The sequence below is a fragment of the Cervus elaphus genome, chromosome 15 (assembly GCF_910594005.1).
Source record: "Cervus elaphus chromosome 15, mCerEla1.1, whole genome shotgun sequence".
NCBI classification, from domain to species: domain Eukaryota; kingdom Metazoa; phylum Chordata; class Mammalia; order Artiodactyla; family Cervidae; genus Cervus; species Cervus elaphus.
Genome location: NC_057829.1, coordinates 87,401,965 through 87,418,382, shown reverse-complemented (window position 1 = coordinate 87,418,382; position 16,418 = coordinate 87,401,965). Strand labels below are relative to the sequence as shown.

The 16,418-nt window shown below is 44.9% G+C and overlaps 1 protein-coding gene across 3 annotated transcripts in view; it reads right to left on the bottom strand.

Annotated features, from left to right (window-relative positions):
- Window positions 1–3,483: 3,483 nt before the first annotated feature.
- Window positions 3,484–16,418, bottom strand: part of FANK1 (fibronectin type III and ankyrin repeat domains 1) — a 97,528-nt gene continuing 84,593 nt past the window's right edge. For all 3 annotated transcript variants that reach the window (XM_043926082.1, XM_043926083.1, XM_043926084.1), the window contains 8 exons: window positions 12,901–12,982; window positions 11,639–11,713; window positions 10,786–10,851; window positions 7,457–7,622; window positions 4,583–4,726; window positions 3,979–4,056; window positions 3,838–3,882; window positions 3,484–3,732 (listed from right to left, as the gene is read on the bottom strand). In XM_043926082.1, coding sequence (XP_043782017.1) covers window positions 3,667–3,732; window positions 3,838–3,882; window positions 3,979–4,056; window positions 4,583–4,726; window positions 7,457–7,622; window positions 10,786–10,851; window positions 11,639–11,713; window positions 12,901–12,982 — 722 coding nt within the window. In that variant the 3' untranslated portion in view covers window positions 3,484–3,666. The remainder of the gene's footprint in view (window positions 3,733–3,837; window positions 3,883–3,978; window positions 4,057–4,582; window positions 4,727–7,456; window positions 7,623–10,785; window positions 10,852–11,638; window positions 11,714–12,900; window positions 12,983–16,418) is intronic.

Here is a 16,418-nt window from a genome sequence, read left to right as displayed (position 1 = left end):
GAGGTGTCCCATTCATTACTGAGATTTTTACCAAAGTAGGGGCAGGGGACTCTCAAGCTGGAAAATGTATCTGTATTCTTATTCATTTATAGATGCATGAGATGCGTAAGAATCTAACAGGGGCGTCCTTGGTGGCTCAGCAATAGAGTCCGCCTGTCAGTGCAGGGGACCCGGGTCAACCCCAGGGCTGGGAAGACCCCTTGGAGAAGGATATGGCAACCCGACCAGTATTCTTGCTGGGAAATCCCACACACAGAGGAGCCTGGCGGATTACAGTCTGGGATCAAAAGCGAGTCAGACTTAACTTAGCAACTGAACAGCAAGAACCTTAGGAAGGGTGGTGAGCGGGAGGGTCAGGAGAGGATGCTGCAATCCCCACGCACCTGTCGGGGGTGGGATGAGGGGGGAAGATGTGTGTGTCACTAGAGGTGTGCTGTGGTGTGCGTAGTCGCTCAGTCGTGTCTGACTCTCTGCGACCCCATGGACCGTGGCCCACCAGGCTCCTCTGTCCATGGGGATTCTCCAGGCCAGAATACTGGAGTGGGTTGCCATGCCCGATCTCCAGGGGATCTTCCCGACCCAGGGATCGAACCCAGGCCTCCTGGATTGCAGGCGGATTCTTTACCATCTGAGCTACCAGGGAAGCCCAAGAATAGGGGGAGTGGGTAGCCTATCCCTTCTCCAGGGTAGTCCAGTTACCAGCTGAACTACCAGGGAAGCCCATACTAGAGGTGGGGGGAGACCTAATAGTTTTTCTGAACAATGTGATATTACCAAAAAAAGTTTTAAAACTCACCTTATAGAAGAGATAAATTAAGAAAGAAAGCAAGCAGGACTAGAAATATTTACACAGAAGAGTAAAAATCTAAGTGCAATGGGAATCCATTACAATTTGTTAAAATAGCCTCCAATTTCATAAAGAACTTCATTAAATACAAAGAAAACAAATTTCCAGGATGATAACAAGGGTCCTTATTCTTCCCACCTCCCACCCATGTCAAAGCAAGTAACAGAAAGTGCATACATAGAAGGCCTCAGACATAGCTAATAGTGTAGATCAATTAATATATATATATACACATATCTATTTATGTCAAATAGGATACTTCAAACATACAGAATATGCATGCACCTTTCAAAATGCCTCTGGAAAAATTAAATAATTTTGTTTATTAATGCATGAAGTAAAACTCAGATCTGAATGGTTCAAATTCTGAAGATTATAATGGTAGAAGGTAGAAGAACTATGTCCTAGAAATGCGGTGATTCTTGAGTCAAAGGTGAACAGCAGATTATGTAACAAGCAGCAAATGAGACCAGTTGTGCGGCGCACCCTACAGCCGTGTGTCTCAGACTCCTTGAATTGTAGGCACCCACCTGCAATGCTTTTGATGATCCACCGCTCATGGCCTTTCCTGGGATATTCAGTCCAGAGGGAATACAGTTCAGAAATGAAAAGTATACATTAGTTGGGAAAAATAAAACTAATAACAGCATGGGTTCTTCCTCGGGAAAATTAAGAACAGAAGATAAAGCACCATCCAGTCTTACTAAGGAAGAAGATTAAAAAGCAAACACACGCAGCGCATGAGCACACGGAACCCAGAAGCCCACGGTAACCCAACGAGAGCATCTCGGGAATATGAGGATGGGTCAGCATTTTAAAATCTAGTAATCCAAGACAGCGAACTGATAGCATGTTGGGGAATATGATTAGCAGAGATGCTAAAAAAAAAAAAAAAAAAAAACTGATAAAATTCAACACCCATTCCTGAGTTTTAAAAAGTCTGAATTTAAAGGAAAGGCAAGAGAAAGAAAGGAAGGAAGGAAGAGAAAGTGTGAATCAAGTAAAACTGGAAACCACAGGACTTGAGAGGTACTTCAGTGGAAAATGTGATTCACAGATCTATGTTAGGACCTTCCAAGCACTCGTTTTTGGCTAGGTTACACTGCAATGACAAGCCACTCTTCAATTTCAGTGACTCGCAACTTGAAAGGACTATTTCTCACTCACGTCATGTCCGTTCTGGGTGAGCTTAGGCTCTGGTGTCGGGACCCTGGGCTGTGAAGCAGCCTCTATCAGAGTCACGGCTGGTCTTGTGACAGAAGGAAGAGGGACCTGGGGGTCCTTAAAGCTCCCGCTTGGATGGGCAGGAGTTATTTCCACGCACATTGCATTGACCAAAGTCAGCCCCATTACATGGCCAAGCTTGAGGCCCACAAGAAGGGCCATTCCCTCTTTCCAGAGCTCGTGACTATCATCTACGACAGATGGAGAAATGAAGGTGAGGTGAATGTCAACACTGATTACGACGGGGGGAAAGGAGCCTTGGAGAGCTGTGATAATGCTCTGATTTATAGAGGGATTTTTTTAAATCTAGCAAATCTAGAGGAATAAGCATTTATATGAAAGGTAGAACACTAGTGAAACAGCTAAGAGGAGGACTGCATGAGACCCATGGTTCATGGGATTCTTCAGACAAGAACACTGGAGTGCGTTGCCATGCCCTCCTCCAGGGGATCTTCCCAACCCAGGGATCGGACCTGCCTCTCCTACACTGCGGGCAGATTCTTTACCACTGAGCCACCAGGGAAGCCCATTCTATGAATAGTATGGAACAAAGCGGAGAACTGCCAACATCAATAAAATTGATTGTGTGTTTTTGCCCCATGCCCTTCCCCCAAAGTTTCGGCACTTTTATTACCTGTGAGTTGGTCTTTCCCTGCAGAGAAGATTCCTGTCCTGGGCAGACCTCTGTAGCCCATCTTCTCTCGGGGCCAAGTTAACCAGCTGGTCTTTCTGGAGACACAAAAGGCATGTGGTCAGCTAGCTCCCTTCTTTGCTGGTTTTAAGTGTATCCGCTGAGTTCAAGCACCAACACGTTTGTGTCTGAGCCCCCAAGCAGCAGACCTGTCCATTCCTGTTGTCTCGGATCTGAGCGATCACCATCAAAACCCCTTCTGCTCTGAGGACTCAATGAAATAAAACTCCTCTTTGGCAAAGCTGTCAGCAGGCCGGCAGCCCAGGTCTTTCATTGTCAGGGCCTGAGTCTATGCAAACACGTCCTCAGACCAGGCTGTTTGAAAAAGCCTCCTCTAACAGCAGAAGCGGAGTCTTGAAATATGTATCTCGTGCTTTGATGTGAGGCCAACAGCTGAGCAGAAAACTCTGCTCGTGGCCTCCTGGGCTTTCTGGAGGAGCGTCCCTCCAGGAGGGAGCACCACCTGGCAACACGGCTGCAAGGCCTTAGGTGGGGAGGGAAGGACAGAACTGAAAACACACAGGGGTGGGAATTTCCACCGGCTCCCGGGGTGGCTCGGAGGACAGACAGCTTGGAGGGCGGGGGCGGGAAGAGGGAGACCGGTGTGCGGTTGTGCATCTCCATCTCCAGGACCTGAATATTTTGTTTCACGTGTAACTTCAAGTTCAGGAGAACATCCTCATCCTGCAGACGCCCAGTGAAAACACCACCGCCACGCATGTTTAGGTAAAAAGGTGTATTTCAAAGTGGGAACAGTTGTATGTTACAAAAGTCACTGTGAATCTTCAATTAAATAAGTAATCAAATGTATAGCCCTCAGAGACGCAGAATTCCTTCTCTCCAGTTCAAGTCCCGCTTTGCTTTGTTTCACTCGGCTTTGAGAGGGAAGTAAGAGGTGCCCTGGTCAGCGAATAGATGACTTCTTTGGCATTTGCTTTCTTTTCCTTTCTTCTAACAGGGAGAGGACATTCTAGATAAACAAAAACAGGTGCATGTAATCCAAGGATTGGGGTTTTTTAATTTTTTTTTTAAATGCTACAAAGTTAGCCTCAACGGGCAGCAACAACATCCCAACCTGTCTGTCGAAAACTCTGGCCATCTCGAGGACGCCTTTGCCAAACTGAAAGACAAAACCAGAAAAAAAAAAAATTCTTTTGGGCCTCTGTTCCCTCCTCCCTTCCAGGGAAAATCTTGAGATGGAGATGGAGTCACATACCTCATTTTTCACACTTGCATCTGCCCCTCTGTCAAGAAGTAACTGGACTAATTCTTCGTGGTTATTCAGCACAGCCACCTAGAAAACAGGTCAACAGTGGGGTGTGAGCAGGAAGGGGATCTCAGTACAGGCAGGTCCGGCACATCCACCAGCAACACCCTCAGAGGCAGAGCCGACAGGGGCCACCGGGGCTTTGCAGGATGGGCATGTGGACCCCACTGCACAGCGCCGGCAAATGCAAGGGAAAGGGAGAGGAAATCTGCTTCCCTCCATGTATGACGACACATCCGAGGCCAACCCCGGACAGAGAACAGCACTGCTTTGTTCCGATCCCAAAATGGCCCCAGAGACTGGGGTTGGCAATGCTTCAAGAAATAGTTGTAAAAAGACTACAAAGATACTAGACTGGGCTCCGCACCACCCCCCCAAAAAAAAAATGCCATGACGACATCACCATGTCTTAATTCACAGGCCAGTGGGGAATACATATGCCACCCAAACCTGGTGCTTTTATGCAGCTGAGCTCAAAAGAAGGGCTCTTATGGGGCAGCTGTGACCTTAATCCCACACGTCAAGCCAGGCTGCTGCGTGGAATAAGTCGTACCATGAGAGGGGTCTTCCCGTCTTTGTCCTTCACATTCACGTCTGCACCTGCGTCGATCAGCAGAGAGGCAACCTCCCGGTTCCCCGAGACTGCAGAGACTCTCATGAGTGGGGTCCACCTGGAGCCAGCGTCCACGACGTCCACCTGAGGAGCCCCAGGGCGAGTGGCTCTCAGCCCGCTTTCCTGTCCTGCACGTCCCTCGTGGGACGCTTATAAATGTCTACTTGCCCAAATTCCCCCGACTTAGATAGCAGTCTTTAGGGACCTAGTGATGATCAGCTGGACTGTGCTGACTTTGTTCACATTTACACAGCGACCATCTGTGTTTGGACCGCTTTAAAGAGTGCAGAGAGGCCCCAAGATGCCTCTCCCCACCCATCGGCATCTTCATCTACACTGTGTTCAAATGGAAAGAAGATGAAACAGAAAAATGAACATAATCCCCTTCTCCTTGGCCCTACGTGAGCTGCCTTATTTTCTCCTGCCTAACTTTCCTCTCCTGTTTTTATAGTTTCTGCTTCTTATTTTAAGTATCTTTGTAAGCAACTTTAAGTCCCTTCTGGAACAAGACAGGAATATAAACACCCACCCTGATATTTACCGATAGGTATTAATTTTAAGCAGAAGAATCACAAGTAAATACAAAGCAACCAGATCTCTGACATGAAGTCCAGCCTGAAAAATTAGCCAACCTAATGCCTTCCAAAACAAGAGCTTGCCTGCTAACAAGATGGGCCATTTCCCAATAACCTACCCTACACCAACATCTCGCAACTTTGTGCTTTAAAAGACATTTTAAAATAAGAGAATGTAAATGTCCCCTCCAATTCCGTGAAGACCTCATTAATCCATGAGGCATGGTACTGAAGTAAACATACACATGTGCACACAGATGGATGCCTGGATGCATGCGTGCACACGCGCGTGCGCGCGCACACACACACACACACACACACACCTATAATTCTGTTACAGAAGAATTACTCAAAGAAACCTATAGCTTTAGTAAAACATCAGACCAGAATAACAAACAAGGAACTGCCAGAAGAGCTTTAAGACCTTGCAGGTGATTTGTATGTTTGAGATTACCCTCTGCAACACTGTTAAGATTTGCAGCTCTTCCTCCTGCAAATAACAAATAACCTTTCTGAGCAGCAAGCTTGGTTACAGTTAAATAGTAATGAAATAATTGCCTGAAATTATAGGGTGCTGTATACATTTTCAGTGCACTCTGCTGCACATTTTCTCTTTGGGTCCTGAAGGTGAAACAGGGGTTGCTATTTTTATTCCTGGTTTACACGTGTTTAAACCAAACCTCAGAAGAGTCAAATGGCCTTCCTGAGGTCACATGGCTCATTAAATGTAGAAATGGCTCCCCATGGAAATAAGTCACACTCAGTACAGATCATTCGATTCAAGCAGAGGGTGATGATGGATTTGCTCCCAGGCCCATCCCACCATCGTGCTGAGATCATCTACCTGCCACTTGCCGGTCACACAGAAACCTTCAGTGGACACATTTATGGAGCTGCAGTTCTACAGAAAAAGATGGTACTCACCCCAAATGAGTGTGTCCATAACCGAAGCCCTACACTTCCAAAATCCCAGTATTTAAATGTCGACAGCAGAGACCTGCCCTTCTTTCAGCAAAGGTCAACCATCATTTTCAACCACAGACTCTTACTGGGTCCGAAACATGAGCAGAACTCATCATAAACCAAAGAAGAGGAAGGTGACTGTCACTCCCACCCACAGCAAGTATGGGCCGGCCCTAACCACCAAGGCACACAGGCTAATCCTTTTGACCTTTTGTGCGTATTTCTATAACAAAGAAAACAAGAAATGTAATAAAAGGGATTTATCTTAATGACTGAGGTATTTTTCCTTCAAGGAGCCCTCTCCTCAGCACTCTATAACCAGTGAGATCCCACAGCTTAAGTCTTGCTTGCCCTCGGTCACACTTGAGAGACAAACTGAGCAAATCTACAGACATCTTCCAGGAGACATAACTCTCCTGCTTCCAAGTTTATTTTCCAGGTCATCAGTTTAACTTCTCAAAACCCTGCACCATCTGGCACTCACCATTAGGACAGCATGTTGTCCATCTTTCCTAATTTCCATGCCTTACAATTTTTATTTAACTTCTTTGACGTCTTGAACTGAAGTTTTCAAAGTTATCAGCAGTTACCATAATTGACCTAATTCTATTTGCCCAACTTCAAATATCTATAGACGTCCAAACAACTCTGATTCTATTTGACAAGTAGGATTTGTACTTTCTGATGACTTGAAACCAGAAGCAACACCTGCTTTGAAGCAAAGACACAAGAGCTGGAGCACTCTCTTTTTGATATAGCGTTTGCTCTTTGGAAATTTTTTGTAATGATTCATCTTTAAAGAAAAGAATAAAAAATAATCTAATTCTAAAAGCAATAAGCTGCACTGTGACTCTAAGAGTTCTGAACATCTCGGCGTGTCCAGCCCCTGGGACAGTATCTGGTATGTGGTCAAGACACAATCAAGCTCTGTTGGCAGATGGAAAGAAAGAGATAAATGAGGAAATGAACAAAAGAATAAACAAAGCAGAAGCAACATCAGGTCCAGCTTTGCATTCATTCAGCACGGTTTCCTTTTCCCCCCATACAAGTTGAACCTCCATGACGACCTGAAGCCTATCAGAAAAATCCTATAATGATCTTTTTTGGTCCCAAGGCTTCGGGAACCTTCTAGCTCATAAGCCAGAGAACTTCCTCCAGCATTGCTAGGTTCAACCAATCAAAGGCGCCCACATAAGGTCCTGCTTCCCCTGAACCCTGTGGGACAGCATCTAGGTTCCTAACTCCACATGTGCCGCTGACGAGGAGGGCCCCATACCTCACAGCCGTCGCCTATCATCCACTCGATCACGTCGCAGTGGCCTCCGTCTGCAGCCCAGTGCATAGCTGTGCAGCCTCCCAGGTCCCTGGTGTCCCAGGAAGCACCGTGTCTTCGGAGATACTTCACAACATCCAGGTGTCCCGCATAGCATGCGAGCATCAGACTGCAATACAAGGCAGAAGAAAATTTGGCTATTGAGTGCAGTCACCACACTCAGGTCCATATTTATCCTCCCTGGTTTAAACCTAAGAGAGAAATCCTAATTTGGTGGAAAAGTCAAGAAAATTATTCACATAACATGTATGTGTCTATCAACTAATAAATTGACTGTGGTATATCCATTCAATAGTATATAATTCAGCCATAAAAAGGAAATTAAGTACTGAAATAGGCTACAACGTAGATGCACCTTAAAACATTATGCTAAATAGAAGCAGCCAGACACAAAAGGTCATGTGGTGTATTAGTTCATTTATATTAAATGTCCAGAATAGACAAATCCATAGAGACAGATTAGTGGTTTTCAGGGCTGGAGGGAGAGGAAATGGAGTGTGACTGCTAATTAATTCAGAGCTTCCTTCTGGATTGATGAAAATCCTCTGGAATTATAGAGTAATGGTGGTTGCACAACTTTGTTAATATATTTTTAAAGGCTGAATTGTACATTTTGGCAAAATTAATTTTATGGCATGTGAATTAAACCTCCAAAAAATGAATAATCACTGTAATTGCGTAAAATGTCAGATTTAAAAACACCTACCAGTCCATGATGATATTTAAAAGAGGAAAAGAAAAAAATCTCACTAGACACTATTAGAGATAACCATTAAATGGAATCCTTACTCTAAATATTGGTACTTGAAAGAAAATAAACATTTTATTGTGCTTAAAATAAACATTTGTGTCTTGTTTATAGAATAAAATGAGTCCATCCTCAGTTGGTGGGGGAAAGCTCTTGTTAAAAGAAGACTACCAAAAAAAAAAAAAAAGAAGACTACCAGCGAATAAATACAGGAGGAATCATGGAATCAGAAAATCACTTTTTGGCAAGTCCCAATCAAACAATTGATTCGGGGAAGGATCATGGTGGATGCTAAAACTTTTGTATGAAAGGTTAATGGAGAATAGGATATTCACATGGTACTGAATTCCTAGGACATAGATTATTTTCTAATTGTGATGGGAAACTATTATCTTTACAAAAGAAGGATTTGGCTGTTATACCCTAACCAAAGGATCTGAACTAGAATATCCACCTGTGGGACAACCTGCATCACAGCCCTGAAAACTGAGGTCACAACATTGGCCCCGAGACGCTCTTGCTAAAGCTGTTACCCTGAATCAAATCAATCTGTTCAACCTAATTTTAACTTTATTAGGAATAACAAACAAGTTAAATGCCTCCTTCACACCGAGGAGACACTTGAGCAGATCACAAACATAGGGCATCCTCTAAGATAGTTGATCCCATCTCCTCAAAAAGTCATTGCTACAAAAAAGAAAAAAAATTTAAGTACAAAAAGAGAGGATCAGTCTACACACACACACACAGGTTTTTACCTTTAGCCTACTTATGAGAAGTATTGTATTAAGAAGTTTCCTAATCAAGACACCTTTACCTTCCTACATGATCCCCTTAGTTGGAATGGAAAAGACACATAAATGTCTTCACATAAAGACATGCAAATTGCTTTCTTTCTACCAGATTTTAGCAATAAGGCTATCCTCTGTAGCTTTCCAACTTCTCTCCGCTCTAGAAAAGTTCAAGGTTATTATCAGTACCTAGAAAATCTGAACAAGCTCATTAGTAGAACAGACAAACCACAGAACCTATTTTGGAGGTAATCTTTTTAATATATTTTCCAGTTTATTGTATGGATATGGGTTATTTCAGATGTTCTGCTTATTGGGTTGATTTTAATGGTTTAAATTTTCTCTAAAAAAAAAAATAAGTACCCATTTCAATGATTTGATCAAATCTATTTTAAACACAAATGTACCACTTTCTTTTCATGTTTAAATTTTCTCTATTCTGAGTCATTTCAGATTTCTAATTTTTTCTTCTGAGATTTATAAGAAATTGGTCCATTTTATTTCTCAACAATTTTTACTTTTAATCAATTTCTATTTTTAAAAAATTCATTTTGGGGGGTACCTCTCAGCTTTTTCTTTTTCCTTTTTATGGCACTATTATTCTTCTTCACACTCCAGGATGTCTGACTCTAGGTGGGTGACCACACACCATTGTGGTTTAGTTCCAAAATGACCTAAGAGTTACTTGAAACACTACTGTTTACACGTATAAGTGATTGTTTCAGTGTTACTAAATTCTGTTGCTGTACTATGTCCAGAGAGTGCAGGAGGCAGGCTTTCTGACTTGGAAGTTGATGTTCTCTTCATAGCCAACCAGGCATGATCAGGGTCTCCCAGCTACTCGTCACCAGCCAGTCTGCGGTGCAGATGCCTTACTCTGCATCTATCACATGACTGCAAGCTCCTCGAGCAAAGGCTTTGCATCTTGTTCACTGTTCTACCCAAGTGCCAAGCGAGGTGGAGCCTGGCATGTGGTAGTCATTCAGTAACTATTGGTTGATTTGAATTAATTAACTAAACAATCACTAGAGTTCAGTTAGTTATATCACTCAGTCGTGTCCGACTCTTTGCGACCCCATGGACTGTAGCCTACCAAGATCCTCCATCCATGAGATTTTCCAGCCAAGAGTACTGGAGTGGGTTGCCATTTCCTTCTCCAGGGACTAGCTGGATGATTAATTTTAAGTCTTTCTAAAAAATTCTCTCATCACTATAGGAACAAGTTTGTGAGTATCATGTTCTTTTCATAAACTTCTCCTGTGATGCACTCGGTCCTTCCACCTCAGGGAGGTTCTCCAGTTGTACTGTCATGATTGTTCGTTTCTCTGGAAGCACCTAAGACTTGCAGTTAACAGAGTCCGGCGAAATGCAGTGAGAAGCCTTAGGGAGATGCGAAGTGTCACAGGCACTCACAGCCAAATGCCCAGCACACAGCTGGAGATAACCATTTCAACATCCAACACTTACTGAGCGTGGAGAGCGTGCTGGGCTCTGAGCGAAGGAGGGAAGACCCATTGTAATAGATACCCCTGGAATTACCCTGTTGAATGTAACAATAAGTAACAAATGAACAAGCCAGCTTTTGAGTCACCATCCTTCCTTTGGGAACCTATCACATCTCAGTACTGTCAAAAGAAACAAGAAAATATTGGGGTTCAGTGAAAAACCCTCTGGGAGTAAATAAGCCCAATAACACAAACATGGGGACCACTTAGGGCAGGTTCCACACCTACCTGTCCTTGCCACTTCCATTTTGCAAATTCACATCTGTGCCATGAGAAATGAGGATTTTCACAAGCCTAAACAAAACAAATTTCAGTACCGCTGGATAAGCAGCTGTAATGAGTAAGAACCCATGATAACCCAGGAAAAACGAACAACTCTCTATTTAAGATCTATCATGGCAACACACTCTCATCCGTCTTCAGAGGCAGCTGGCTTTAAAGACCAGGTATTATTAAGCCGGGAAACTGCCTCTACACACCAAAAAAAAAAAAAGTTTTTGCCCTTTATGTGAATTATTCATTGAAAACAAAAAATTTTACCACACGAAACAAACCAGAATATCAAACCAACTCGTCGTCACTTTAACAGCCATTTGAAATGTTTTCAAATGGTAGCATTTAATGGAAATCCATTTTCTATTTCTTTCAAAATGGCATTTTAGTAGTTAAAATATAAATATGATGGAAAAAATATTAGTATTTATGCTTATCTCTGTGTGGAGTAGACAAAATGGACTGTGTCCGCGGAAACTTTATCTGAGCAACCTATCAGAGAAGTTTGTTTTCCAGAATGAATAGAACTCCCCTTTTCTTTATGAAGAAATTAATATTCCAATAACCAGTTTCCCCAGGCCATATAAAATACCTTGCAAAATATCATTGAAATGGCCACCTCTCTTCTTTACCATGAGATTATACATTATACCCTCCCCTGCATGTTGTTTGATGTTATGATAAGAGCCACTGAGTTGGTGTTCAGCCCCCATGTGGCACAGTTTCGGAAAGAGAACCCCCATGGCCTTTCCCCTCCCAAACAAGGGGCTCAGCCCTTCGCTAAGGGGTGAGCAGGGAAGGACCATACCTGGTATATCCTCTCTGGGCAGCGACCATCAGGGCAGTAAAGCCAAATTTATTGGGAACATCAACCTTCACGTTGCTTGGGGAAAACACAGAGAAAGAGAGATAAACGCGCCTGCGTCACTTCCGTGGATTCACAGCTGTCCTCTCTTGCAGAGCACAGGTGGTTAGAATGGTTCATTTTCCTGAAAATTCCAACTCCTCCTGGGCCATTAAGTTGTTGTTGTCTTAGACTGCCCTGCCTAATACGTTAAAGGATCCAAATTCACAAGGAAAGAGGAGGAAATTGCTGTAATTTCACTTGAAATAGGCATTTTCTCCAATGCAGAGCCATTATGCAATTCGATAAAATCCTCCACCAAAAGCAGGCCCCCCTAAACTACGGAGAGGACACAGTGTCTGCACTGCGGGCTCTCAGCTCCTCCCGCCACACGAGCCTGGAATGAGGGAGAGCCACAGTTCTCCCTTGATCCTGTCTCACCTACTGGGCATGAAGCTCTGCTGCTCAGAGAAAAAAGCCAAGCTCTTAAATAGCAGCTTTGGAAGCTGTGGCTTTTTGCAGGAACCTTCTCTTCTCCAGTTTACAGAGCCTCAATTCAGAGATGACCTGTCTTCTAAGCGAAAGTTGCTCGGTCGTGTCCGACTCTTTGCGACCCCAGGGACTGTACAGTCCATGGAGTTCTCCAGGCCAGAATACTGGAGTGGGTAGCAGCTCCCTTCTCCAGGTGATCTTCCCAACAGGGATCAAACCCAGGCCTCCCACATTGCAGGCATTCTTTACCAGCTGAGCCACAAGGGAAGCCCCATCTTCTAAGACACTCAAAACTATCAATTCAAAAAGGGTCTGGGTAACATCGCCCCCTTTTCATTTGGGAAGCAGCTGTGGGTAGCCCATCTGTGGCATTCACGGTCACCATTTCCCCTCTAGGGTTTTATCAGTCACTTGAATTAGAGACAGCTGATTGAGTGATTTCTTAATTTCATCAGGAATTAGACATGGGCAGTTAGGGGTGAAATTTGCCCAAATGCTATGGCATATAAGCAAGAATCATAAGTTATTTCTGGGAAGAAAATGAGGCACCCAGACTTGGCATTTCTGTCTTCAATGTTCATTAAATAATGGCATTTATGCGGGGCTTTCTACAACCGTCCTTATGAACCAGGCGGAACTCACACCAGTCACCTGAGATCAATTTTGGAGCCAGCTTCTAAGCACTGCTGTGAATTTAAACAGACCTAAGTGTTTAAAAGGCAAAGTTCTCTCACCCTCCTTGCAGTATGTGCACCAACAGATCTTCATCGTTCACGTTGACAGCTCTGTGCAAGTGTTCGCTACTTATGGGTTCTCCTGAAGAAAGTAGATGGAAAGCAGTCATCCAAAACATAATGAAAGGAGATTCATTCCAGCTCTATTCCTCCTGCGGCCTCGAGTGGAAGTTCATGTTCACCTCTAAGGAGGCACTTGGCAACTTCGCTGAGTGTCTCTTACATGACACACTCCACTCCTCCTCTACTGAAAAAAGACCTTGTTTTCACATATTAAGAGAAGAACATTTAGACTGTCCTAAAGGCTTGGGACGTTTTCAAGTTATAAAAGTACTGCTGTGTGGATGTTATTTTGATATTCGAAAAATAAACCTTTCAGATTTCTTAAGACTTCATAAACGTCTCCTACGAGCAAGGGAAAGCTCCACCATCATCACGATGGGCTGGTTTTGTTTGCCAGGGAGTCACTAAGCCATGTGAACAACAAACAAGAAAAGACAGATGGTTTTAACACTGGGAGCCCACCACGTCAGTCCTTCCCTGGGAACGTAACATCCACTTCGGCCCTGTGGGGGCAGAAGGGCTCGTACCCAGAGAGGTGGACCAACACGGTGAGAAAGCCCCACAGTGGGGGCAAGCCTGCCAAGTGGGGGAGAGCCAGGGAAGGATTCCGAGAAACAGTAGAGGAGCAACGGTAGGGAGAAGAGAGGCCCTTTGTGCAGTGACTCCTCGTGGAAGAGAATGGGGCCGAAGTTCAAAAAGGAGCCGTGTGAGAGTGCAGAACGTCCAGCAGGACGTTTATTTCACGGCTTCACGTGTTTCAGCTTCTATGACTTTCTGCCTTTGTCGATGATTCAGTTTAAATGAAATAATACAAAGCACTAGACCAGCACCTGCATGTTATTTAAATGTCTTTAGTGGTAAGAAAAAAAAAATCCACGTGCAATACAGGAGACGTGGGTTCAGTCCCTGGTTGGGAAGGTCCCCAGGAGAAGGGAATGGCAACCCACTCCAGTATTCTTGCCGGGAGAATTCCATGGGCAGAGGAGGCTGGCGGGCTACAGTCCATGGGATCGCAAAGAGTCAGACACGACCGAGCACACACACACATGCAGGTAACAGTGACGGAGTGACAGGTGCCCTGGTCCCGAGCAGCCTACCTTTCTCCTCTGCCTGATGTCCAACCTCCCACACACAGGTAGCATCCTGCCTGCCCCCACAGGCATCGAGCTGATGATCCCTGGCTTCAGTCATCTCAAAGGGCTCGTTCATCTAACAAACGTCTAAGGAACTTAGTCGGGTATGGATGGGAGAGTTGGACCATAAAGAAAGCTGAGTGCCGAAGAATTGATGCTTTTGAACTGTGGTGCTGGAGAAGACTCTTGAGAGTCCCTTGGACTGCAAGGAGATCAAACCAATCAATCCTAAAGGAAATCAGTCCTGAATATTCATTGGAAGGACTGATGCTGAAGCTGAAACTCCAATACTTTGGCCACCTGATGCAAAGAGCTGATTCATTTGAAAAGACCCTGATGCTGGGAAAGATTGAAGGCGGGAAGAGAAGGGGATGACAGAGGATGAGATGATTGGATGGCATCACCGACTCGATGGACGTGAATTTGAGCAAGCTCGGGGAGCTGGTGATGGACAGGGAGGCCTGGCGTGCTGCAGTCCATGGGGTGGCAAAGAGTCAGAGACGACTGAGCAACTGAACTGAATTAAGTAACGTCCATGCCCGGTCTTCAGTCTAGGGGGCACCAGAGAGAAAGAGACACACAGAGGCTCCTCTCCTGTCTTTCACGCTGTGGGGCTGGCTTTCAGCTGTTATATTCTCAACTCTGAAAGAAAATATCCCCAGCAACCCTCTTCTCGCGTTGCACCTCACGCTGCCTCCTGGGGCTCACCCCACACCTTACCCTCCCTCTTACGCTCAGCCTGCAGAAGTCCCTGGTCACCTGTGCCGGTGGAGAAACGGTCTGGGGTGCCAGCTCCCAGCACTGGAGCCGCTTTCCTGCTGATTTCCCTGGACGACTCTCCTGGACAGAGTACAGGCTGGGAAACAGTGGGGCAGAGGAATGAATGGATCGCTATCAGAGTGACCTTCAGCTGAAACCCTTGCTTCTGTTCCAGTAAAATAAATTTAAGCTAAGTGAAAACTGTTCTTGAAACAGCCATGTTGTCTGCTTGAGCTTGCCAATCTCCTCAAGGTGTCTCAGCTACGTTATACATCCTTTTCATCATCCCACACATAGCTTTAGACCCAGAGCCTTAAATAAAAGCAGCATGATAAGCCATCGGAGGGCAAAGCCCACAGCTGGCCCTGGCCTTTGGAGAGAGGTCATCTCAAGACCCTTGGTTTCATGAGGGGCAGTGGGAGGGCACAGAGGTTTGCACCAGACTTTGTGGTGAAGTCTGGTGATATTTCTGGTTGTCACAACTTAAGGGTTGGTACTACTGGCATATAGGGGCTGGAGGTCAGGGATGCCTCTAAACACTCTGCAGACCAGGGTAGCCCCACAGCGTGAATTATCCAGCCCCAGACGCCGACAGTGCAGAGGCTGAGTTGAACACTAGAGTTGGATGGATTTAAAATGGTCTATCCTTTAGTGAGCAAACGAAACCCAAAGTTCCCTTTCCCTCTCCCTTCCTGGAAAGGAGAAGGATGGTGTGGTGGGTAAGTCTGTTATTGCACCAGAACAACCCCACCCCTGTGAATCGCAAACTTCAATTGCCATTAAAAACACAAAAATACATGATTTGCATGGAATCGTTTAGAGGAACATAGGAAGTGCGTTAGTCACTCCGTTGTGCCCAACTCTTTGCAACCCCATGGACTGTAGCCCGCCAGGCTCCTCGGTCCATGGAATTCTCCAGGCAAGAGTGCTGGAGCGGGTTGCCATTGCCTTCTCCAGAATTGTCTAAAAGAACATAGGAAGCTCATCCTATTTCTACTGAATTTTAAAGTATGGTATCCTAACTCGATCCTATTAACTGAGTCTAGGACTTTACACAAAGCTTTTAGATTCTCCTTCAGACCACAAACCAGGACAAGAAAGGCTGAGGGAGTCATTCAAGGAAGGAGTGTGGGGCTTTAATAGATGCTGACGTAGCTGACCAGTCCACTCTAGGCTTCCACTCTAACTAAATGCTGGGTGCAAGCAGACATCTTAAATACACACCTATGAACAAGTGTGAAGAGGAACAGAAGGCCTAAAGCCTTGTAGCCTTCAGAAACAGGTTGACTTCTTGGGATTTGAAGGAAAGTCCGAAAAGCACACACAGCTCCCAGCACAGTACCCCCTGACCACCTCCAGTCCACGTCATCCCTCTTCTCTGCCCCAGCACACCTCTCCTGGTGCGGGCACTCCCCGTCCCAGCCAAGGAGCTCTGCGGCAGGCAAATATCAGAAAATGAAGGAAGTTCATTTCACACTTAGACACTTGACGACCATGCATAGCAGAGACCAGGGTATCACGATATGAGGATGTAATTTAAATAAATGTACCCCGGAGGCTCAA